General features: G+C 52.8%; 1 protein-coding gene across 3 annotated transcripts in view; it reads right to left on the reverse strand.

Annotated features, from left to right (window-relative positions):
• Positions 1-25,212, reverse strand: part of CACNA1A (calcium voltage-gated channel subunit alpha1 A) — a 225,827-nt gene that overhangs the window by 5,523 nt on the left and 195,092 nt on the right. The window contains exons 32-41 of one of the 3 annotated variants that reach the window (XM_036240418.1): positions 22,703-22,708; positions 18,251-18,367; positions 18,029-18,094; positions 17,726-17,841; positions 16,234-16,384; positions 12,248-12,375; positions 9,972-10,068; positions 7,408-7,513; positions 673-780; positions 445-545 (exon numbers count right to left, since the gene is read on the reverse strand). In XM_036240418.1, coding sequence (XP_036096311.1) covers positions 445-545; positions 673-780; positions 7,408-7,513; positions 9,972-10,068; positions 12,248-12,375; positions 16,234-16,384; positions 17,726-17,841; positions 18,029-18,094; positions 18,251-18,367; positions 22,703-22,708 — 996 coding nt within the window. Of the gene's footprint in view, positions 1-444; positions 546-672; positions 781-7,407; positions 7,514-9,971; positions 10,069-10,887; positions 10,985-12,247; positions 12,376-16,233; positions 16,385-17,725; positions 17,842-18,028; positions 18,095-18,250; positions 18,368-22,702; positions 22,709-25,212 lie in introns of all 3 variants that reach the window. The other 2 variants (XM_036240417.1, XM_036240416.1) reach the window with 2 other exon arrangements.

A 25,212-nucleotide genomic window follows, 5' to 3' on the forward strand; every position in this document is an offset into this window, starting at 1 on the left:
CTCTTTCTTCAAGTCTTTGCTCAGAAGTCACCTCTTCAGGGAGGCCTCTCCTGACTGCCCATTTCAAGTCGCACCCCTCTCCCCCAGGCACTCTTTCCCATGGCGCTTATGACATTCTGCCTTGCTATATAATTTAGTCATTTGTCATTGTTGGCATTTCCTCAGCTGGGCTTCTGGTCTGTTTTGCTCATAGCTGCACCCTTAGTGCTAAGAACAGCACCTGAAACACAGTAGGCGCCCAATAAGTGTTGATGGAGCAGATGAATTAATCCAGGTTATATCTCCTTGGCATAGCCTTACTTTCCAATGACCAGCCCAGGGCCTTGCCTACACCCCACTGTTCTGGATGATCCTCATGGTGACAAGGAAGCTCCAGTTTCCCAGCCTGGGTGACCGCAGAGGGAAGAACATTGGAGGGGAGGGCTGTCAAGGCCTGGGCCACACCTGCTCCTCACGCATGGCCTGCAGCTTCTTGGCTTTGCTCTGCCGGTAGTACTCCATGATCATCATGGCTGCGTAGATCTTTCCCACTGTCAGGTCCGTGGCTGGGGGCACAGAGCAAACTCACTGTGGACAGGTCCCTGTATTCACCAGTCCCCCTACGCCTCCTTCTTCTCTCCCCTTCTGTTCTGGTGGCCTGGGGCCTGGGGCCAGGCCAGTCTGGGCTCTTACATTTATGAGGGGTAACCAGCAGGTCCAGTGTTTTCTGGGACAGGTTGGGCCAGATGGCCATCATCTCTTTCCGTAGCTCGGCATCCATCTGCTGCTTGTCGGCCCCTCCTGTAATGTGGGCACAAAGAGACCCTGATTGCCTACCTGGGCACCTGCAGGCCTCTAGGGCAGTCACCGATCCAGCAGCTCCTGCCTAACCAGTGCTCTGGAGTGCTGGTTCCCACGGGTCCCAGTGTCTAGTGGGGCTGACCCAGAGGAGAAATGACTGGAGCAGCTGTGCGGGGCAGTTCATCAATGGGCTGGATGGCCCAGGTTAAAACCTGACTCCCAACTGTTCTGAGCCTCATCCCCCCCACTTTCCGAATGGGGATGATAGCAGTTGTACCTGCCTCACTGAGTTGTCTGATGATTAAATTAGTTAATATTTGTGCAGCCTCAGGACAGTGTCTGCCATAGGATTGTTACCACAGCAGCCCTTCCGTCTGCGGTGAGGCCTGGGGAAGCCCCAGGGAGGCTGGGATGCCACGGAGCAGTTCTGATGGAGAAGGTGTCTCCCTCAACCAAGTCTCCTCTTCCACTGATGTGACCATTGGCCTCTGCTGACCCCTGGTTCCTCACCGCCCCCACTCCCCGCCATGGTGGTCACTAAGGTTCTTTGTGGTCATTAAGGTCAGTGATTTCTGGTCCCAGCGATTCCTGCCTGAGTACATGGTAGTGTGACCCATACTGGACCCTGTGGTTTGCTGGGGCCATGTGATGAGTTCTTACCAATGAGGTATGAGTAGAGTGAGGTGTCACTTTGGGCATTAAATGGCCAGTGAATGACCCTCCTGTGTTCTCTTTCATTCTGTCATGATGGCTGGTGACATTAGGGACACTGGCTCTTTCAGACTTGGCCCATAAGTGACTGACAGAGTCCTCTTGCCAACTCAGGAAGTGGGAAGCGAACCTTTGTTTGTGTGAGACTTTGGGGCTGTTTGTTATAGCAGCACATTCTTGTCCATCCTGAATAATATGCCAGCCTGGCCTCTGTTCCCACTTCCCTTTCAAAGCCCCCAACCCTGGGCACAGGAGCATGTTCCAAACACTTACCAGCAGGTATGGAAGGGACACTGATAATAGAGCTAGAGCAAGGGTCCCAAGCCCCCTGCTCGGCCAAACTTTAACTTTACAGTTGTTGGATTGTGGGGGGAGGTCTTGGAGGTCTGGGGGCAGGGCAGGGGCTAGCTTCCAGCCAGTAGAATAGCATTTCAGTGTTTTTTTGTTTGTTTGTTAATTTTCACCTGAGGATATTTTTTCCATTAATTTTTAGATAGAACAGAAAGGAGGGAGGGGGAGAGAGAGAAACATCAATGTGAGACAGACACATCTATTGGTTGCCTCCTGCACAACCGAGGTACATATCTTTGACCAGTAATCAAACCCGAGCTCCTTCGGTCCGAGGCCCAACGCTCTAATCGCTGAGCCAAATCAGCCAGGGCGTATTTCAGTGCTTTTAACAGCCATCCACCGGAGCATGCAGGCTGAACAGCTGCCCTGCCTGGGCAGCCCTGACATTCTGCTTTGCCTCCACTCCTCACTGGCCTCCCCTCTCCCAGCCGTCCCCACTCCTCCTTTTCCCAGGTCAGGCCTACTGCCTCTGACAGCTCTGCCCAGCTTCCCAGCAGATGTGGGTCAAAGCACAGACATCTACCAGGCATTCTGCGGACCTTTCTCTCATCTTTGCTCACGTGACTCTGGAGGCAGATGTCTTTATTTTGGGAATTATTCTTCAGAAGAGCCTTTCTGCGCCCTGGCAGGTTTGACTCAGCGGTTGGAGTGTTGGCCTGTGGTCTGAAGAGACCTGGGTTCGGTTCCCGCTAAGGGCATGTGCCTCGGTTGCAGTTTGTCCCCAGCCCTGGTTGGGTCGTGCGGGTGGCAACCACTCGATGTGTCCCTTTCACGTCGATGTTTCTCTCTCTCTCTCCCCCTCTCTCTCCCTTCCATCCTATCTGAACAAAAAATGGAAAAATGTCCTTGGGTGAGGATTAAAAAAAAGGGCCCTTTTTCAGGTTAAGTTCAGAGGATCTTGAGGTAATGGGAAGCTAAACTGCCTGAACCAGTGCAGTTGCCTCAGCCCAGGTCTTCCTGTCCTTCCTATAGCCGCCAGAGGGCACCTGTGAGCACCTGAGTCAGTCAGGTGGCACCTCTGCTCAGAGCCCTGCTCAGAGCTCTTCCTCCTTCAGGTGATCGCCCAAGTTCACAGGGTCCTGCACAATCTGCCCTCATCTCCTCTACAACTTCCCTTGCTCACTCGGTTCCAACCACACTGACCTTCTCACTGTTCCTCAAACACGCCAGGCACAGTTTTCTTCAGGGTCTCTGTATGGGCTGTTTCCTCTGCCGGAATCATTTTTCCTACAAATATCTACGTGGTTCCCTTCTCCCTTCAGGTCCCTGCTCAAACTATTTATCAGAGAAGCTTTCTAGCTGCCCCCTACTTAAAACAGTCCCCCCATCACCTTCTATGCCTTTCTTCTGCTTTCTCTTCTCCGTCCTTAGTCTTATGTTGTTGTTTCCTATCTCACCCACTAGAGGGCTCACTCCATGGTCTGGTCTTTCTTTTCACCACTGGTGATGCAGGAGGCTGTGGTCACTGGGGTGGGGCTACAGGGGGCGAGGGCGGCGCTATTCGGTGGCCCTGCAGCAGTTGGGAGGTCAAGACTGCTGTGGGAGACCCTTGGGAAAATTCCATGTAGCTGGGCTCTCAAGACCCTGGGCAACAGCCTGTGACAGTGTTTCTTTCCTCCCTGGAAGCAGTGGGAATGAATGGCTATGTCTCCTGCTCACTGTAGCTAAGTAACGTGTCTGAGGTCTCTGTGGCTCCTCAGACACATGGGACGGGAAAGAAGAGAACATATTTCCTGTTAAAGGTCACTCTCTCCTTACAGTGTAGATGTTTCCTGTTTCTAATGGAGGGAAAGAAGACACCTGCTGTTATGGACAGAATAGTGTCCCTCCAAAGTTCATGTTGAAGCCCTAAGCCCAGTGTGAATGTATTTGGAAATGGGGCCTCTAAGGAGGTTATTAAAGTTACACGAGGTCATGAGGGTGATCTTTAATCCAATAGGACTGGTGTGCTGTGACGGGGAGAGACAGCGGGAGGTGTGCACACAGAGGGAAGGCCATGTCAGGGCAGCAAGAAGGCAGCCGGCTATCTGCAAGCTGAGCAGAGAGGCCTCTGGATAAACCAACCCTGGCAGCACCTTGATCTTGGACTTTCAGCCTCCAGAAATGCAATGAAATAAATTCCTGTTGTTTAAGCCCCCTAGCCTCTGTTGTTTTGTTATAGCCACCTGAGCTAAGACACCTGCTCTTGGCTTCTGCATTAGGTAAGGGGGTCAAGGCAGGGTTGTAGGCCTCCATCAGCACTTGGGGGCAGGTCACTGATTGTGGGGCTGTCCTGTGCATTGTAGGATGTTGAGCAGCACTCATTAGATGCCAGTAGCACCTCCTTTCCCACATTCTGACAACCAAAACTGTCCCAGACATTGCCAAGTGTCCCCTGGGGGACAAAATTACATTTCTTCTTCACTTAACTGGGAAGCCTGGCATTCAGGACTGTCACTCACATTAAACAAAGGGAAAATCCTTAGAGGATTTCCAAGTGGCTCTCCCCTAGGGTCACAAAGTTCTCTCAAGACTGAACCCCTGTTTATTCTTCCTCCAGTTATAGAATTACTAACACTGGGGCTCCCAGGGGCAGGAGGTCCCCCTGCACACAGGCAGCAGTCACCCATGAACTCGTGGCGTCCCAGAGCTTACTGTCTAAGGGTCCTCCCCTCCTCTCATCTGCAGGCCTTTTTTGAAGAGTCTCTGCCACAGGGTCTGTCTTGCACACTCTGGGACATTTATCAGCATCAGCATCCTGGCCTCTACACACCAGATGCCACTAGCACCAGACCTCTCCCAGTTGTGACATGGCCAAATGTCCCTGGGGGCAGAATGGCCACTGGTTGAGAACCGCTGACTTTAACCCCTGACCTTGCTCCCCAAACCCTGACCCTGCTATGTCTTTTTCCACAGTATTTCTCACCTTGCAACAAGTTACGCACTCAACTTATGGTTTTTATTGTTTGTTGCCTGTTTCCCTGCAGTCCCACGAGGGTTCATCTGTCCTTCACTGCCACGTCCCATGTGCTGAGGACAGGGTGGGGCACACCGCAGGCATTCAATGAGCCATGGCCAACATGGCCACCAGTTTCAGGGAGATACGTTCCAGAACACCCCCCTTTCGCTCAGGCAGGTCAAAGCTCTTCAGCTCCCATGATGCCCACCTCAGAACCTTCCAGGCCATTGCAGACCCCACTTTCAGACAGAGAGAGCCTGGTCTCTGGGGGATTAAAGGATGAGACGGTGCCCTTTGGCTGGGCAGCCACGTGGAGTCTTGTAGGAGAGTTTGGACTGGCCCCGGGAGGGGTTTGGCTGGATTCGGCTCTTTCTAAGACGATGGCCAAAGGCATTCCTGTTTTTTGAAGTTGAAATTTCCCTGCAACCAGTGGCATGCCAGGGCTGAGGATGGGCACAGGGAATGCCCAGAGGGTGTGAAGATGTCTGGGGCTAGTTCAGGTATACCCAGAGCTTCTGGAGAAGACCCCAGCCAGGCTGAAGCCTGGACTTTGACCTTGTGAGATCCCCACTGAGCCCACCAGGACTTCCGATCTACAGAACTGTAAGCTGATAAATAGTTGTCCTTCAGGCTGACATATTTGTGGTCACTTGTTACATGGCATAACTAGCTAATACGTGAGCTGGAGCTCGGTGAGGTCGTCTGCCAAGGTTTCCAGTGAGGCAGGACAGATGGGCGAGATGAGCCCACAGAACACGCTCTCCCACCCGAACACAAGGAAACGGCTGCCCCCTCTTCTCCTGGCCGGACCGGTCCAGGTTCAACCATGCTGATGAGGGGGCAGCTGGGGGCCGGCAGAGCCATGGTCTGCGCAGAACCTGGGCCTGGCCGGTGATGAGTGCCCAGCTGCCTGACTGCTGGCCTCAGACTTGTTGCATGAGAAAGAAATTTCCACTGTGTGCCAGACAAGGGCCTGATCCCCACCCGCTTCTGCTGCCCTGAGCCTCATCCTCGCTCCCTGTGGTTCTTTCTTGCTCTCCCTGGTGGCTCCTCCTGCTCTCTTCCTTCACCTGCATGTTTCCATGTCTAACAGTATCTGTCCTCAACCTGCCTCCTCCACTGGGCACTGTCCCACTGGAAGCTGCTGACCTCTCTCCTCAAGATCCCAAACTTTCCCAGCAACTGCTGGCCTTGGCTCCTCACCCTCCTTGTCCCCTTAGGTCCCTGGAAGGAGCCTGTGTCCCTGAAGTTTGGTCAGCCTTCCTCCGGATGTCTCAGTGTCTTGAGCTGGGTAGAGCCCTGACCTCTCTCTTCAGCCCCCCAATTTCCAACTCTGCTGGAGGATCACCCAGCTCCCTGCCGACTCCTTTCCCAACTTCCTTCTCTCTGCTGTTCACATTCTCTCTCTGCCCTGCTATCTCGTCAGCTGTCAAGTCACATTCCGTCCCCTCTCAGCCTTCCAAACCCACTCCAGGCTGGGGACCCTGAGCCTGCCACCAGAATGCTCTACTCAGAGTGACCAGCGGTGATCTGTCACAAAACCCACCAGTCACTCATCTTCCTTGGCTGTTGGGCAGCTCTGACACTCTGTTCTCCTTCCGGAGATGCCCTCCAGGAGCCCACGCTGCCCAGGTCTCTGCCTACCTCCCTGCCCCCCATCAGCTCCCACTAACGCTGGCGTGGTCCTGAGGTTGGTCTTTGGGGTCTCTCAGTTCACACTCATCCCCTTGGAGAGCTCATCCAGTGTCCTGGCTTAAAATCTGTCAGCATATGATGACTCTTGACTTCCATCATCAGCCTAACTGCAAGACCTTCACCTCACCTCCTTCAGAACCTTGGGCAGCTTCTCACCTCACTATGCACGGAAGCTGGAGAGCCCTCGGTTTACTCTGTGTCTCTAGTGCCTCAGCTAATGCCTACCTTCTGCCCTCCCCTCTTGCCTCTTCCCTGTCTTAGGTAATGGTCCACCCCCTGAGGGTGGCCCTGACCTCTCTCTTTCTCTCACGTGCCACAGTCAATCCACTGGTTATCTGGTTGGCTTGGCTCCCATTAAATATCCAGAACCTGAACATTCCATACCCTCTCAGTCAGAGCCACCCTCCTGTTTCATCTGGATTAGGTCAGTGGCTTTCACTCTGGCCTCTTCCCATCTATTACCTGCTCCCCTCCCCTCTGAGGGGGCCTGTTCAAATGTGAGCAGGGTCAGGTCCTCCTCTTCTCTGAATGCTGTGTGGCACCCCCTCACTCAGAGCGCAAATTAGTTCAACACAGACCCAGGTGGCCTCCTACCCCAGGACCTTTGCACCTGCTGGTCCTGCTTGCCTGGGGAACTTCCCCCTCAGGTATCCATGTGACTCATCACCTTACCTCCTTCAGAACCTCTAGGGCAGGCCTCCCCAGCCGGAAGTGTAAGCTGCTGTGTCCCCCATGTTTAGAGTGGTGCTGGGGCACGGGAAGCATGCACTAGATGTTTGCTGAGCGAGCAAATGGCTGAGCCAACAAAAATCAGGACAGGCAGGGGCTCCTTCCATTTCACACAGGGAGGGGGTTCCTCAGCTGCTCATACTCCCCTCCAAGGCCACTCTTACCCTGTCCTACCCCTCAGTTCCCACCCCTGCTCCCCTTACCCTTAGCAATCTTGATGTCCAGGGCTGTACGGATCAGAGCCATGAGGGTAGAATTGAAGTGGACAGTGTTGTCATCGGCGACAGGCAGATCCATTCGCAGGAGCCTCTGCAGAAAACCAAAGGCAAGAGCAGTCATTCCCAAGAACTCTTCCCGGTCCCCTGTGAGCCAGACCCTCTACCCAGGGAGCCCCAGGAAGAACTCTGAAGGCAGCAGCTAAGGTGCCCCGCACCCTCAGGTTACCTGTCCCAGTGTCCCATTTCCCGATTCCCTTGGTGGCACAGTAGGGAGGGCACAGAGGCTCTCCTATGCTGTGAGCCCTGCCCCTTCCTCTCCCCCATGCCGGACCCTAGAGCTGGCATTTCTAGGGTGGGCCCAGACCTCGGCTGCCCCAGAGTTCTTCTGGACAGCTCCATTCCATTCTGACCCCAAAGAAGAAGCGCACAAGCTGGATCAGAGCAGACATGCAACAGCCAGGCAGAGGGGTCCATGGCACAACCACCTGGGGGCCGCTGGCTCCCTGCCCCATCCCCCACTCGGCCCAGACCAGACCAGACCAGATGGGCACAGACCACATCATTTCTCTGAGAAGCAACAGGCAGGTGGCCCCCCGCTGATGGGGTGGGCCCCTCGCAGACATGCAGCGAGGCCAGCCGTAACACAGAACGGCAGACGGGCACATGCAGACGGAATCTCGAGACTCATTCATAGCTCCGTGGGAAGTGTATCTCAGGGCAAGTCTGGATCTCGGCTCTGTGTGATGGTGGGGGAAGGGCTGAGGGGTGTTCCCGTGGCCCAGGGAAGAAAAGACTCCCGTGTCCCAGGCAGGGGCTCTGGCCCCTGTGCTTGGTGATGTGGGAGAGAATACTGGGCTGGTGCACACCACTCTGAGGTGGCAGAGATGGGGGTCAAGGGTGAGTTTGGGGTTCACATGAAGCTTTGGACACATGTCAGCAGGAAACAGAGTTGGACAAGGGGACAGGGGTGGCACACCCAGAATAGACACAAGAAGTGGGCCGGGGCAGGTAGGGAGGACGGCAGTCGGTAGAAGCACGCAGACCGGGCGCTGTGCATCGCACGAAGGGACCCTGTCTTAGAGATCATACATCTGTGTATCTAAAGGACAACTTTCCCAGCTGCCGGCACTAAAGCACATGGTTCCCACCACATGTCTGGATTACAGTTTTCCAACAAGACAAAATGTTGTTGGAAAGAGTGCTCTTTTCAAATGTGCACAAAGGTGCTTTATGGATCCATGGTGCCCTGCACAGAGGCCCGGAGGGGAAGGGCTCTTCCTCCCTCTCTCTCGCGCACAGTGCGTGCATGCATACATGTGCATGCATGCACACACACGCACTCACTCTCACACTCAGGCAAGCACAGACCAAGAGAAAGGATGCGAGGACAACCACAGAGAGGAGGGACAGGTGCAGGGATCTTTGAGATGCTGGCGAGGCAGCCCTTTCCAGGCCTTGACTGAGGAGGAGGGCATGTGGAGGGAGGAGGGAGGAGGGAGGAGGCTGTGGGGAGGCAGCTGCAGGAGGCAGAAAGGAGTGGCATTGACAGAAGGGAGGGACGACACTCACAGACACAGGGTAAGCCACGGTGGGTGGGAGAATGGGATGCTGGGGTAATCATTTTCATAGGGGGAGACTTGACAGGTCATCCCTGAACTTCTCGTGGATGAGTTGGAAGAATAGAACATCTGTCCTTGAGTGCCAAGGTAGATTCTGGGACAGGGTTCTAGAGGGGTGGCCAGGCCCAGCCGCCTGGCGGTAGGACCATTGCTCCTTCAGCCAACATGCACCCCCACCCCAATGCTGGTAGGCCATGGTGCCTGCCCGCCCCAGGCTCCCGCCAAGGCAGCGTGCATGGCCTGCATCAGGGTGCCACGGTCCAGGGGTCCAGCTGCGGCCTGCCTGCCCACTCTGGAACAACGGAGAGGCATGTTGGGTTGTCTCGGGGGTTGACGGGTGGCACAGGGACAGGAGCTGGGGAACAACTCCAGGGGCAGGGAGGAGTGGGGAGGAGAGGCTGTGGGTATTCCTCAGGAGGTCTTGGATCCCCCAAGGCCCTAGGTCAGAGATCAGCTTCAGGTGTGTGTGGGGTGGGGTGGGGGACTGCTGGACCAGGGAGTTCTAGGGTCTCACCTTTTTTGGGGGCCAAAGACCTCTCCCAAAAGGTACCTGCCCCGGCCTGGGAGTGGGGGCTGCTCTGGGTGGGCAGAAAGGAGGCACAGTGGTGATCCCCCCTGAAGTGTGTTTGTGTCCAATTTAATTCCCAGGAGACCAAATGCAAGGGGACTGAGGGCTCCCCCCTCCCTCACAGCATGTCGGCCATAATGGAGTCTCAAAACACCAAGACACACTCATCAGAAAGGACGGACACAGTGTGCTCTTTAGAGTCAAGGAATGGTCATGATCCATTTACTCAAGGAGGAAAGTAAAGAAAAAAGAAAAAAGAGAAAGAAGAGGAACGCTGGAAAAAGAGACTTGGCTGGTTGTTCCTGGCCAGCACTGAAAAATCCCCAGTGCCCGGACGTCGGTGGTCAGCAAAGGTAATCTACCTTGTAAGCCACTCTGGCCGGACACTTCTTCCCCAGACCCAGGGGCGGAGACATGTGTCTCAGCATCTGATACATGTCCGGGTAAGGCATGCGGCCCCTGGCAGCACCGAAAACAAAAACGGGAATGGGGACGAGAACCAAAGGAAGGGTGGGTGGAGGGAGGGGAAGAAACGGAAGAAAAAAAAACCAAAACCAAAACCACACGAGCCGAAAAAATATATAGAGAAAGATGCAGAGAACGATAAAATAGGTATTTCAAATAAATGGAAAAGAGGAGGAAAAAAAATAGAAGAAAAGGTAATTAAAAAAATATTATTTCACTGCTTACAAGCAGGGAGAGAGAGAGAGAAAAGAGAAAGGTCAGATTCAGTTTTGACTCTGAGCTATGGTTCTGGTGGAAAATGGAGGGAATGGAGGGCGTTCTCATTTTGGAGGGCCTGAAGCAATGCTTTGGTTCATTCAATGTTATGTTAAAAACTGGATAAAATTCTCTGGTTTGGCTGAGGCTGGTCTCTGAGGGGGCCTAGATGGGGAGGAGGGGCCGAGGGGATTAAGAGGGGGGCCGGGGGCTTCAGGAGGCAAAGGGTGGAGAGGGAGAGAGTGGAGGTGATGGTGGGGGAGGAAAGCAAAGTTACGATCCCCCTGGATGTCTGGTTTGGGTGCCGTTGAGACCCTGGGATTGGCAGCTTCAGCTAAGAGCAAGCAGAATGGCTGAAGGGAACAGAGAGGTATGTTCCATGCTTCATCAAGTCTACGTGACTGCATTCTGTTGGCTAAGAGAATTTTCTAGTTTAATGCAAGAGATAGAGAGATGGCTCTGTTTTTGGAGAGATATATATATATGAAATATATATATTGGAGAACCCCAAGCCACACTCATTCCATGGATGCTAGCAGGTTTTAGTGGAAATCAAACCTTGCAAGCAACCCTATGAGGACATTTCTTGCCTAAGCCGAGAGGGGGAGATATTACGCGCAATAAACTGTACATATCCTTATAATGAATCCGACCGCTGAAAGGAGAAGAGAGGGGATTAGTGGAGGCACAGGGGTCAAGCTGCCTTCATGCTGACTCCCTGCGCACACAGTGAGGTCATGATGCCAGGGACTGGGGACCCCCTGGTTTGAAGGGGTGGAGGAGACGTTCTCAGTCACAGACCCCAAGGGGCAGAGGGTTTCAGTTGGGGTGTGCCTGGAGCTCTGGGCTGGGGGCACCTTCCCCAGGGCTCTCTCTGCACCTTCCTGCTCCATAATCTACATGGGCTACACTGGGATTAGGGGGCTCGTGGAATAGAGAACAGGGGGACAGCATCCAACTGCTGTGACCTAAAATCAAAACAGGAAGAGTTAGGAACCAGCTGAAAATCAAGTCCCAGACCCATGGCTCACCCCAGCCTCTCGGGCTCATGGAGGACTTGTCCGGGGCTGCAGGGATGGCAAGGATAGACTCCTCCCCCACTTCCTTGCAAAGCCTCCCCTCCAGCGCTCAGGCCACACAGGGCGCCATTAATACTTTACAGGCCCCACGCTCAGCCTGAGCTAGAGTCTCCAGTCAGTGGCTAATGGGCTCTGAGCATCAGGATGGTGACTCTGAGTGTCCTACAAGTGCTTGGTATTGAGCAGGCGCTCAGTACACATGCACAGGATGGAGGTGACCGTCTGAAGCCACTGCCTGGTGGCCAGGAAGAGGCACTCTGGTGCCTATGGAAATGGGAGAGTTCACTCGCTTTGTGACCATGAAGATGCAAAAGCCACAGAGTTCTGTGTCCTCTCCCCTCCCCTGGCCTTTTGTGATCACCTGCTTCAGGGTTCTGGAATCTCAGTGGGAGCTGGATTCTGTTACTCTGATCCTGAAGCCAATCTCATGTGCCAGGGGAGGTAGGCCAGCTTCTATCTCTACACTCCCAGGATAACTGAGGCCGAGAAGCCTCTGGATTCCTCTCTGGAGCCGGGTAAACTTGTCCTCACCACGTGGAGGTCTCACCGTGAGGGGCAGGAGAGACTCAGAGGAGGCCAACACCTCATGGCTGACTCCCTCCCTTATGTCTCAGAAAAGCCAGGGGCTTGGGCAGGGGTGCTACCCAAAGTATTGAACCTGGGGTATGTGACGGTGCTGACTCTCATTTCCTTCCTCTAGACTGATTGACTGATTCCCTTGAGATCCTGCTAGCTCCCCAGGGACCCAGCGCTCTCAGGTCTGATGCCTGACCTAGCCTGGGCTCCAGTGCCAGAGAAAGGTGGGCATTATGGTTGCAGGATTTGGGGCGACTCCTTACCACGCTGCAGGGTCGTACTCAGCCCAGACACGCACGTACTCATCCAGGTGGTGAGGACCCAAGATGGAGGAATCTCGAGTGAGGTACTCAAAGTTGTCCATGATGACAGCAACAAAGAGGTTCAGCATCTGTGGGAAGCCCAGGGACCAAGAGGTAGTGGGGGAGAGCGAGACCCAGCAACACATTTACACAGAGGTCCAGAGGGAGAGAGGAAGGGAGATGAGATGGGGAAAGGGAGACAGAGAGAGAGACATGGGGGGAATAGATAGGGAGGAAAGATACATGCTCACGCAAGGAGCCCAGAAAGAGAGATGGAGAAATGGAGATGTGGGAGAGAGACAGAGAGAAATGGAGACAGAGTTGGAGAGAGGGAGGAGAGGCTATGTGAAACGGTGACCAAAACCAAGGGAACCACTATGACCCCAAATCCTCCCACCCCTGGCCTCCAAAAAGACTGAAGTGAAGGCTCCACGTGGGCCAGAACCTTGTGTTCCCAGCCCCAGTACAAAGTAAGTGCTCAGCAAATAGATGGATGGATGAATTTCCCTGCCCTCATCCGCATCTGGTAGGTCCTTTTCGTGCATTCTTCCGGCCTTTAACACACAGGAGCTTGCATTGGTTTTGCCTCCAGGCCTTTGCAAAAGTTGTTCCTTTAGTGAACGTTATGATTTTTCTTCCTTTTGGTAACAACACATGGGTACCCCCCACCGTCCCTTTACATTTAGATGCTGTGGTTGGATGTGGCTGACCCCCATCTCATGGCTCCATGGCTCCATAGGCTTGTGATTGGTCATGGAAGGGCACATAACCCATGGTGGCCAATGAGAGCCTTCCCTGGGATTTTTACTGGCACTCTGGCAACCACCTTGCCTCTACAAGGAGAAAGTATGAGAATAAAGCCAGTGTGGAGAGCATCTAAGGATCTAGCCCCATCTGTACTTTTCAGTTACACAAGTTAGTGAACTGCACACTTTGCTTAAATCAGTTTCTGTTATTTGCAATCAATTAGATGAATATGTGGTCTAATTTCTGCTCTCCATCTTTGTGGGCCACTCTTTAAAATCTTCCCTCTCAGTCTGAATTTCCCCAGTCAAAGCACATATAGGACTGTGCTACTATTGTGTACTGACTTGTCTGCCTATCATCTCTGCAAACTGAGAGAACTGTTGTCTCTCCTTATACCACCAGTGCCAAGCATAAGGTCTGGCACACAGTAGGTATTAAACAAATGTTTAGATGTAAACATAATAGGTGATTAATAAATGACCTGTAATTCTAGCTGTTCCTCATTTTAGTGACTCTATTATTTTTTTTTTTTTTAATTTTTGTTAATCCTTACCCAAGGATATTTTTCTTTTTCTTTTTTTATCCTCACCCAAGGACATTTTTGCACTTATCTTCAGATAGAGTGGGAGGGAGAGGAGGAAGAGAGAGAAACATCAACGTGAGAGAGACACATCGACTGGTTGCCACCCACACGACCCCAACTGGGGCCAGGGACAAACTGCAATTGAAGTACATGCCCTTAGCGGGAACCGAACCTGGGACTCTCTGGTCCGCGGGCCAACGCTCTAACTGCTTAGCCAAACTGGCCAGGGCCAAGGATATTTTTCTATTGATTTTTAGAAAGAGTAGAAGGGAGGGAGAGAGAGAGAGAGAGAGAGAAACATCGATGTGAGAGAGACACATTGACTGGTTGCCTCCTGCATGACCTCGAGTGGGGTCAGGGATTGAATCTGCAACCCAGGTACATGCCCTTGACTGGGAATCGAACTTGGGACCCTTCAGCCCACGGGCTGACATTCTAACAACTAAGCCAAACTAGCCAGGGCTAGTGACTCTACTCTTAACTCATCATTTCATGATACTGATTGAGCACTTGCTGTGTGGCAGTCACTGTCCTAGGTATTGGTTACATAGCAGGTGAACAAAACAGAAATTCCTACCCTGTGGATATTTTCTAGGGTTCCTGCCCTTCCCAGATAGGCTGTATCATAAAATCTTGTCTCTAAATGCATCCATAGCTGCTTGGACAATGGTGGTCATCTGACCAGGGGCTGAGCTGGCCCATTCGGACTCCTTCTTCTGGGAATCTGGAAGTGGGCAATGGACCTTTCTACGTCGGCAGCTGTGAGATTGAGGCTGTAGGTCTCTTGGTATGAGGTTACTAGTCTGAAAAGGGTGGGTGTGTTGGGCTTTTGCTGACAGATGCTGGTGCTTGGGCTGAGATCTGCAAACCACATCTCCCATACTTCCTCTGTAGCTGGCTTCTTACGTCCTGCCAATGGGACCCACAATCAGGAAGCCAGGTTTAGGAGAGGAAGAAGAGAGGAGGCTCCTCTTTCCTGCAAGAGTCTGGATTGTGAATTGAATTGTATTTCCACCAGAAGACATGTTCAAATCCTAAACCCTGGTACCTCTGAATGTGACCTTATTTGGAAAAAGGATCTTTGTGCATGCCATCAAGTTAAGATGAAGTCATACTAAATTAGGGTTGGCCCTAAATCCAATAACACTAATATGACTACTGTCCTCATAAGAGGGAAATCTGAACACCAACACGCAGGGAGGAGGCCATGTGATGATGAAGGCAGAGATTGGAGAGATGCTGCCACGAGCCAAGGAATGCCTAGGGCTCCCAGAAGCTGGAAGAGACCAGGAGGGAGCATAACCTTGAGAACACCTTGATTGGAATTCCAGCTTCCAGAACTGTGAGAGGATAAATTTCTGTTGTGTTAAGGCACCAACAGATATTTTGTTAAGGCATCCTGTGATATTCTGTCACAGAAAACAAGCACCCTCTGCAGTTGTCCAGGGGCAGCAGACAGCCAGGGTGCCGGCATTCCCTTGGGAGTGCCAGGGCAGCTGGGTTGGATGGTAACATCCTCTTTTCCTTTTAATACCCCATCCCTGGCATTTCTGCAGTCAGTAAACCCTGGTGATTTCCATGTTGTATGTTTCCTCTTTCAACCCTGTGTAGCCAATCCCTGTGTTAAATACCCTCTGCTTGAAATATCTACATAGTGTCTGTTCTGACTGCACTTGTAACTCTTCCAGGGAAACCAGAGAACAAAAAGGGGTGCAGTGATGAGGCCCCAGAGAGAATGAGAGAGAAAGAGAAAGCAGGATGGAGCAGGCCGCTGCTGTGGCTCCTTATCTATCTATCTATCTATCTATCTATCTATCTATCTATCTATCTATCTATCTATCTATCATCTATCTATCATCTATCTATCTATCTATCATCTATCTATCTATCATCTATCTATCTATCTTCTATCTATCTTCTATTTTTTAAAAAAATTTATCTATCGATCCATTTTTTCCCCCCTTTCCCGGTTCTTGGTTTCAGTCTCTTGTAGTGCTTATTATCCTTGGGTCCTATGAGATTCCTCCTTCCAGCAAATTTATCTTTTTCAAGTGAAAACCCATTCAATCCCTTGCAAAACCCCAAGCTCCCAGAGAATGTTGTAGTGGCTGACTTTTTCTTGCCTCCTGACCATACACAGGAAGGCATCCAGCTCTGAGAGAAGGGGGAAGACTCCTACAGCTCAGTTAAGTGGGTCCTGGGACCAGCTCTTAGCTCCACTAGGTTGTCTCTCAGGATACCCAGTGAGTCTCAGATGGAGGAGATTCTGTCTCCCTTTCCCAGGGGACATTTGACAATGTCTGGAGACATTTTTGATGGTCACAACTGGAAGGGTAGCGAGGCATGCGCTACTGGCGTCTAGTGGGTCGAGCCTGCTTTGTTTAGGGCTGCTGCTAAACAACCCACAGTGAACAGAATGGCTCCCACCGCAGAGAATGACCCAGCCCCAAATGTCAACAGTGCTGAGGGTGAGAAACCCTGGCTAACCTGACTGCAAGCCGGCTCAGAGAAACCTTGGAGGGAGCAAGTCTGCAACACAGTCATATTCTAGAGAAACCCACACCTCTAAAAGGGAGCCAGTTCTGGGGAGCCCACCCCCACATGTCCACAGACTCACCAGAAACGAGCAGAGGAAGATGAAGGAAACGAAGTAAAAATAAGCAAATTCATTGCCACACTCAGGAGTCAGGATGCCAGAGTTTTTATCACACGGTTTCCCACTGAGGCAGGAAAGCATGATGTTGTGCCAAGCCTCCCCGGTGGCACTCCTAAGGACAGAGAGGGGCATCAGGGACCTGGGCACCCAGCCCTGGACACCAGTGCCTCCCAGGGAGGCAGAGCATCAAGGTTAAGCACTGGGCTCTAGAGCTGGACCAGCATGGGTTTGAGTTCCAGGTAAGTCACCTCTTTTCTCTGGGAGCTCAGGGAAGACATTCTCATTCTTGGCTGTGCATTAAAACCCATGGAGGCAGGGTTTAAAAAATGCTGATGCCAATGCCTCGCTATCCAACTTGGATTCAACTGGTCGGGGTGGGGCCTTAGGATAGAGGTGTGTTTAAAAGACTTCTCTCCTTTCAGGTGATTGTTATCATTTACTACTTTCTCCAGGCATACTGAGCTCCTCCCGGTTCTCTAACATGCCAGCCATGCTTCTGCCTCAGGGCCTTTGCACTTGCTATACCTTCGCCTGGACTTTCCTTCCCCAGATATCCACATGGCTCCCTTCCTTGCCTATTTCTTTCAAATACTAACCCCTCCAGGGAGGCATGATCTATCAGCCCTCCATTCCTTTTTTGTTGTTGTTAAATGAAAAAAATTTTTTTATTGTGCCAAAATATATATAACATAATGTTGATCATGTAAAGAATGTTAAAGTGTATAATTCAATGGCATTAAGCACATTCGTAGTGCCATGTAATCATCACCATAATCCACCTCCAGAACCTTTTCATCTTCTCAAACTGAATATTTGTGCCCATCGAACAATGACGTCCCGTTCTCTCCTCTCCCAGTCCCTGGCAATCTCCTCTCACTTCTCCCCTCTGTGGATTTGCCCATGTTAGGTACTTCATATAAGTACAGTCATACAAAATTAGTTCTTTTGTACCTTCACTTCCCTCTCAATATTACATTTTATCTCCTCCTAGTATCCTCTTTCATTTGATTACCGATTATCTCCCCCATGGGAATATACGCTTCCAGAGGGCAGAGAATGTTGTCTCTTTCTGCTTTGTTCCTGGTACCTACAGCAGTGCTTGGCACACAGTAGGTGCTCAATAAAGCTCCCATGAGTGAAAGAAGGAACTCTAACATGCAGCCGGGATTAAGAATCAAGCCTCAGAGTCTATAAGCCTCAGTTTCTTCATCTGGCAGATGGGGCTGCCAAGAATCTCCACCTCACAGAATGGTCAGGAGGAGTCAGAGAGACTGCTTCAAAATGCCTTTCACGGTTGAGTCCTTCAGCAACTGCCCTACCAGGGCTCCTGGGTCCCCCACGCCCATCCCAACTCTCAAGGGCACAGAAGGCTGAGTGTACCCCCCACCACCAGAAGAGAAGAAAGAGGACATTCCCCACTGGAAACAAAGGATGAACGCAACCTCCTTCTCACCGGAAGAGAAGCATAAGGGCCTGGAAGAAGGTCCGGAAGTTATTGTGCTCAGTGATTTGGAAGTCATCCTCATCACTGTCCTCGTCCTCCACGTTGATGCCAATGTTGCCAAACACCTGGGGGGTTGGAGAGTGATGACCAGGGACAAATGTGCCCTTCAGTGACTCCAGGGAAACCCCACTCAATGCCCATGTCTGCCTCTCTGAACTGGGCTCCCCTGATCCACCTCTGCCTAAGGGCAGTGGCCCTCCTTGGGTGGCTCTGGGAACATCGGGGCAGGGGGGAGGGTGGTCCATCACTCACCTGCATCCCAATGATGGCATAGATGAAGAAAAGCATGGCAATCAGCAGACAGACATATGGCAGGGCCTGATGGGAAGGAAGTCAGACAAGAGCCCTGCAGATAACACTCTCAGCAAGGCGCCCATGCTAGCTTTGCCAACCTGCATTCTAGACTCAGCTAGAGTTGGGGGGTGGGGGTGGGGGGGCTTTTCCTCTTAGCCCTGGGCAGGGACAGTGGCTCACCTTGAATGACTGCACAAAGGTCCAGAGGAGAATTCGGATGGTGTAGCCCTGACGGAGAAGTTTGATGAGCCGGGCTGCTCGGAAGAGGCGGAGGAAGCTCAGGTTGATGAAGTTATTCTGGGGAAATGGAGAAAGAAGGGTGAGCATCCACCCACCCCCAGGGGCTTCGAGCCATTACCACTCACAGAGGACCCTACATGAAGCCAACCAACAGGAAAAAGCAAGCCAGACCCCAAATAAGGAGGGAGAGGAGAGAAAGCACTATTAATGCAATGGTGCAGAGGAAATAACTTGAAAAAGGAACGAAATGGGGTGGGGAGAAGGTGGGAAAAAGGAATAGGCATCAACTCAAAAAGCATAAGCCCTCCCTGCCAGCCCCATCCGCAAAGGGGAAAAGGAAAGAAAAAGGAGGAGAAAGGAATGGGGCAGGGGCCGGGGTGGGGGAAGAAATAACAAAAGAACAAGGAAAAGAAAATATATCCGAATCATCCAATCAGGAAAAAAATTGAGATGGTTTTTGTTTCTCCCAACAACCAAATGCACTGAGACGATAGGACACAAGCGGGTCAAGTTGCCGAATCCATCACACGTGTACGATGCATAAACACCAGGGCAGGGTGGGGGAGCCAGCGCACTCAGGCCTGGTGGACATATGCGGGTTCCAAGGGCATGTTACGCTCTAGGCCAGAAATGCATCTGTCGTGGGACTCACCGGGCACCCTGCCCTGCCCTGCTGAGCTGCCCACCCGTTCCTGCCCGCCCTCACCTCACCCCACGGCCAAGAGGACTCGAGCCAATTGGAGAAGTGGAAGAGCATCTTTTCTTACCCCCTTGGCGAGCGGGCATGGGGAGGATGGGAGGGAGCTGGGGCTGTTCGGCTGTAGGGCGAGTCCTCGCTGCCCGCTGAGTCGGAGAAGATGCATTTGGGGCCCTTTTCCCCCCTCTCAGGGATGGCTTCTCAGCTTCTGGGGTTGGGTAGAGTAGCACGGGACCAGGCCTGCGGGAAGCAGGAAGTACGCAGCGCCCGTGGGTGGGTGAGCTGGCCATGAGCCCAGGCCCACCGAGGGGCCGGTGCTGGGGGCGGGGAGGTAGGCCATCCCTGCCCCCAAGACCTCCCTGGGTGGCCTCTGCCTCTGCTCAAAGAACCCTATCTGGTTACTGCCTTTACCTCCTCCCACCCAAGCCAGAACCTAGGGCCAGACAGCAGGGGGTGGGGTGGGGATGGGAAGCAGCCAGCCAGAGATGGTAGACCCAGGCCCTGGCCTAATGTAACTGTCCTGGTACTTGCCATCTGGGGCCTAAGGGGGCACTGGTGGGGGAAGAGGCACTAGAAGTCACAAATGGACCACATCTGATCATGTGGTCGATAATATTATTTTGTTGGGCCTGAGCAGTTTTTAAACTAAAAATATTTGCCACTGTACAAAAACCAGATTCCCCCTCCCCCAAATCTGGCTTTCTGGCAACCCTGGACTTGCTTCCATCCTGGCAAGTTAGCTGGGGCTCAGGTGCAGCTGCCCGCCTTGAAGCAGGCCACGTGACCTCCAGTTTGCCAAAGGCCTCATGTTCTAGCAGTGGCAACTGGTTTCCCGGCTTACGGCCTTATTGGCCACCAGAGGCACGTTGAGTCTGAGACCGTCTCAGGCAGACATGGAAACCTTTGCCATTCGATCACCAGAGAGCCCTTAACAGACTGTTCTACGGGACTTGGGACTTGCCCAGCCCTCACCCCCAAATGGCACAGGGAAGACACACAGGTTGCCCTGGCAGTCACAGCACCACTTTTGGTCTCAAAAGTTTGGACGAAGAATTATATGGGAATCTTACACGGCGGCTTCCCAGCTACCAGACCTGTGTCCGCTAGCTCTGGCTGGAGGCTGAGGCGGTGAAGGGGGCTCATGGAATCTCTGGGGCCAGCAAGATGCCTCTGGATTTGCTGGCAAAGCCTAGGATACTCTCTGGAACACATCAGTTGGCCCCTACCACTCTAGGATGAGAGAGGGGCCTGGGAGACCCTCCCTAACCCCACTGGGCCCAATCACTGTGACAATGTCCCAAGCTCCTTGAATAAGCTCCCAAATCCAGCTAAGCTAAAAGAGAGTCACACTCTGTGCCCCACTGACCTGACTCCCAGCCTTGCCTGGCCACCCAGCTCCACCTGTGGATGGGGCTGATGGTCCAGGTGTCCCCAGCCTTCTCCAATCCATCCCCAGAGCACAAGCCATCCCTTCCTGGGGTGGGGCATACATGTGGACTTGGCTCAGCATGCAGCGGCAGGCGGGCCCTGGAAGCAGCCTCAGGGGCTCAGGGTAGAGCGGGGAGCTGCCACCATGCGGGAGAAGCAAGGGAGTCTCACAAGGGAGTCATGCAGAGAGCATGCTGCCCTTCTCGGAATCGAGGGAGCAGGGAGACACATCAGGAGGTAGGGATGGAGATGAGAGAGGTCCAGGTGATGGGGCAGGGGAAGGTGCTAGTCTGCCCTCGTCCACCCTTCCACCTCTTCCCAGGTCTGCAATGAATCCTTCAAGTGCTCACAGAACTTCCAGCAACTTCCCTTTTTCTAGCTTCCATTTTTTCGTCCACAGGCCACAAGGAGCAGGTGTCCTCTCCCCCAGCCTTGCCCCGTGCATCCAGTTTCTAGGGTGCCCAGGCGGGGCGCAGGCCCCGGAAGGTTGGCCGTGCTCAGGAGTGTGTGTGCTCAGGACATGGGAACCACACACCTAGTGGCTCCATTTGCAGGAAATCCTGTCACCTCCAGCCCAGAATTGACCTCTGAGCTCCAGACCCCATAACCAACTGCCTAACTGACTTCTTCCAGGGTGTCTTTCAAGGCATCTTAAACACTCATGCTCTTCCCCAACCTGGCCTTCTTCTGGCATTCCCTAATCTCCACCTCCTGGTTCAAGCCAGACTCAAGTTCCTCCAGGTACCCAGCCCAGAGGTGACTCGGGTCCTAGAGAGGACCCTGTTCCGATGGCTAGTCCTCTGATGGCCTCCTCCACATCCCTTGCTGACATCGCGGGTGCCACCTGCAGCCCAGACCCCGCCAAACTGCTCTGGGTACTGCAGCCACAGTGATCTCTCTAATCCCACTTCTGATGGCGCCTCCCTGCTCCAAATCCTTCCAGGCTCCCACAAGGCCCCCAGGGGTCCAACCCTTTTACTTCCTATGGGCCAGCCCTCCTCTGTTCTTTGTTCCAGTCACACTCCCTTGTTTACAGACCCTGACCCCTGAATGATCTGTCCTGCCACTGGGCCTTTGCATGTGCTGTCCTGAGCCTCGTATGTCCTTTTCCCCCTCTCCACCTTGTTAACACTGCTCATCCTTCAGTTTGCAGCACAGTTATAATTTCAAGTGGGTTTGAGGGATGATTGGACCAAAGCTGGTCTCCCCCACCTGACTGAAGGTGAGGGGGGCAGCGGTGGTGTCTGCTTTTGCCTACCCCTCCCTCCATCTGTGGCACGGAATTGGGGCTCATTTAATGTTGGTAAATGAGTGCATGTGTACTGCTGGTGGGGGAGGAATCCTGGTGCAAAAGATGCCATTGGGGTCCTTCAAAGAGGCTCAGGGCTGGGTGGGAAAGAGGCAGGTGAGATTTAACAGAGTGAGAAGTATGCAGGTGTGTAAGGAGCTGAATAAGTGAGGAGAGATAGAGACAGTGTATGCTGGGGTGGTGGTATGGGTGGGAGGGGGGGATGGATGTAAGAAAGGAGAGGGATAGTGTGTGCATGTGTGTGTGTGCAGAGGGGAGAGAAGAGGGGGTCAGAGCCAGAGCCAGAGAGAGGAGAGGGTATGTGTGTGTAGTGGCTGTGTATGTGTGGCACATGTGTGTTGCAGATCAGGGCTTCAGAAGAGGCCTTGGCTGGCCAGCCCATCTGGAAACAGCCAGACCCCAGCCTTAGCGGTTCTGAGTCTCCCTTGTCTGAGAGTCTCCGAGTGCAGCTACCCACCCCTCAGACCTCCTCCATCAGACTTGGAGGTTTGTCTCTGGTGATCAAGCCCAAAGAGCTCGAGGTTTAGAATAGGGTCAGGGATGGGAGGAGCCTTCCTGGGGCTCAGGCTCCATGGAGCTGAACAGAGAACAGGAGTGATTTGAGGGTAGCTGAGGGCTCCGAGTGTCAGGTGTGTGTAAGCAATGGGGTGGGAGACCCAGCCAGCCAACTTGTCCTGGCAAACCCATTCTTTTCTCTGAAAAAGATGCAAACCAGACCAAACAGAAAACCCCAATTTAGAATCCAATGAAACAATGAGGGGGGAGGGGCTCCGTAGAAATGAAGAAGAAGGGTGCTGGGGGATTGGAGAGACAGACAGACAGACTGGGGTGGGAGGGTCAGGGGTGCTTCTGGCATTCCAAGTCAGAAGGCCCACGGCATGACATGCAATGCTGATGCGAGAAGATGCGTTCACAGTTAATGTAAGGCATTTAGACTTCAGAAAGAAGTAAGACCAACCGGATTCTAGATGCAGATGTTGAAGATGGAGGGGGAGTGGGCGGGCGGGGACAGTTGGGGAGGCGTGTTCAGCGTTTTTTAGGTTGATTTGTAACCAGTGCCAAAAAACCAATGGGTTTCGGTTCCCGGGTGGGGAGTGGGGGTGGTGGTGGTGGGTTGGGAGATAGTCATTGGTGTATGAACACACAGACCACGTCATGGATGAACAAATGAATTTCATAGTGCATTTTGATTGGATGAGTTTTTCAGACGGCGTTGTGCCAATATACAGTTTAAAGAGCAGGCATGAAAAGAGACAAGACAAGAAACACAGTCATTATCCATCGCACGCAGGACCAACCCACATCACCCCGGCCACTTGGGGGCAGCAGCTGAGGCCCAGTGGGTCTCATACCCTCTCCCCGCAAACCCTGGGGACCTGCCCTCCTGAGGGTCTGACTCCTCCTGCCTTAGACCTACGGGCTTACCTGGGAGGCAGAGAGGGATGACTGCAGCCTCCTTGCCTGGCAGGGCAGGCTTCTCCCACTCCAGACTGGGAGTTTATCTTTCTTAAAACGGCCAAACACCCACCCTCTCTCTTCCCTCCAAATGATTCTAATTCAGAGCTGGGGGCCCGGCTAACAAACTAAAATTCCAAGTACATCCATGGTAATAATAGCAATAGCAATAACAATAGCCACCATTTTTGAACTATTTATTTTCTGGTAGATTCTGTGCCGAGCACTTCACACCGATGGCTCTGATTTGTTAAAAGCTGCCATCTTTCTCCTCAGATGTCAGCCTGATGGGGGCAGGCATTTGTGTATATGTTGATTTGTTCATTGCTCTGTCTCCAGTACCTATGACAATGACTGGCACACAGCAGGTGCTCAGGGCATACTTACTGAATGCATGAATGATTATGAGGTTTGCAAGGATCTGACGGGGTTAGTTATGAAGATTTCCCTATATACAGGTCGAGACGTAACACCATTGCCCACAGTCAAACAGCTCGTAGGAAGGATTGTCTACTGCAATGGTCTTGATGTCCTTGAACTGGATCCCGTGCCCATCCTCCTGCCCTCCCTGTGTTGCAGCCAGGAGAACAAGCTGTTGGGGTCCAGCCCTATGCATCTCTTACTGGCAATTGGAGGTTATAACCAACTGTGTCCACCTGCTTTATTGGGGGGTGGGCCACTCCTTCCAACCTCTTGACCCAGAGGAACATTGGTTCAAGACTGTCTAGAGCTCAGACCTCTTAGAAACTTAGGACAAAGATGAGATCTAGGCTCTTGTCCTCTGCCAAGGGATAGTGGCCAGGTGGGGGCACCCCAATAGAGAGAAACCCCAGGAGGGCATGACTTCTCTAGAGGAAAGTATCGGGTGGGATGCCGGGAGGGAGAACTTCTGGATCACTGGAGCTGAAGGCAAAGAGGTGTGGCCAGGACACCACTTGGGTGAGGGTATTGGGAGATGAACCAGGGATTGGCCCCCTCTTCTATAGAGCTCCCCAGCCTTGCCTGTCTTCCAGAATGGAGAGTGGGTCAATCGATCCCTTTCTGCTGGTGGCTCATATGTAGACACCCCAGGAAATACCAGTTGCCCTCAGGAGTTACCAGGCCTGGCTCTGTAAACTTAGGCAGGTACCTCACTTCCCTGAGCAATAGGCCTCAGTTTCCTTATTTGTGAAATGGTGCAATACCCTCTTTCTTGGGCAGCACCCCACCCGGATCTATTCTCTGCTCTTCTTTGCCTATTCTGAGCATTGCCCTGGATCCCGGGCCTTCTGGCTCCCTTCTGGCTGGGCTTGGCCAACGGGAGGCGCTGGCAGAAGTCAGGGCACCAGTAGAGAAAGGCTAGTGTATTTCTCCCCAGACACTCACTTCCTACTTTGGCCCTTGTCTGTGTCAGAGGCTCTGTTCCTCCCGGTCCACAGCCACCACTAGGGGCCCCTCCGTAATCCAGTTCAGGTTCCCTCCCAGTTCCCCACAGTGGCTGGGTTTTGGACACTCTCCCTCCCCTTCCAAGAGTGGTCTTTGCTTTCTGATTCCTTCAGTTGAACCCTGTGAGGGAATTCTCTTATATGCTGAGTCCTAGACCTATACCTTGAGCTAATCCATGTAAAATGCTTGGCACAGTGCCCGGCGACGGTGAACCCCCCCATTCTTGTCAACCATCATGATTTTTATTGCTATTATTAGGAGGTGGATACCACAGCTGGCCCTTGGTTCTGACTTACTCTGCCCCTTTGCTCCCCCTTTGAGGATCTCCTCTCCTCCCAGCCTCCTGAGGGCCCTCGAGCCTGGGTTCAATGGCAAATGGCCAAGGAGGGGATCTTAAACAGGAGTTCCGGAGCCCTGAGTCTTCTAGACAAGGCAGAAGGACAATGTGGGGCCACCCCAAAGAGGTCCAGAGCCTCCTACATGGGAAACCCCTGGGTGTGGGGATAGAGTGGATGTCCTGGGGCCCTCCCAGGGCTCTGGGAGTAATGTCTCTTTGTTGGTCCAAGGGCCATGGCTCCTTCCTGCCCA

This window comes from Molossus molossus, unplaced genomic scaffold (genome assembly GCF_014108415.1).
Source record: "Molossus molossus isolate mMolMol1 unplaced genomic scaffold, mMolMol1.p scaffold_m16_p_4, whole genome shotgun sequence".
NCBI classification, from domain to species: Eukaryota; Metazoa; Chordata; class Mammalia; order Chiroptera; family Molossidae; genus Molossus; species Molossus molossus.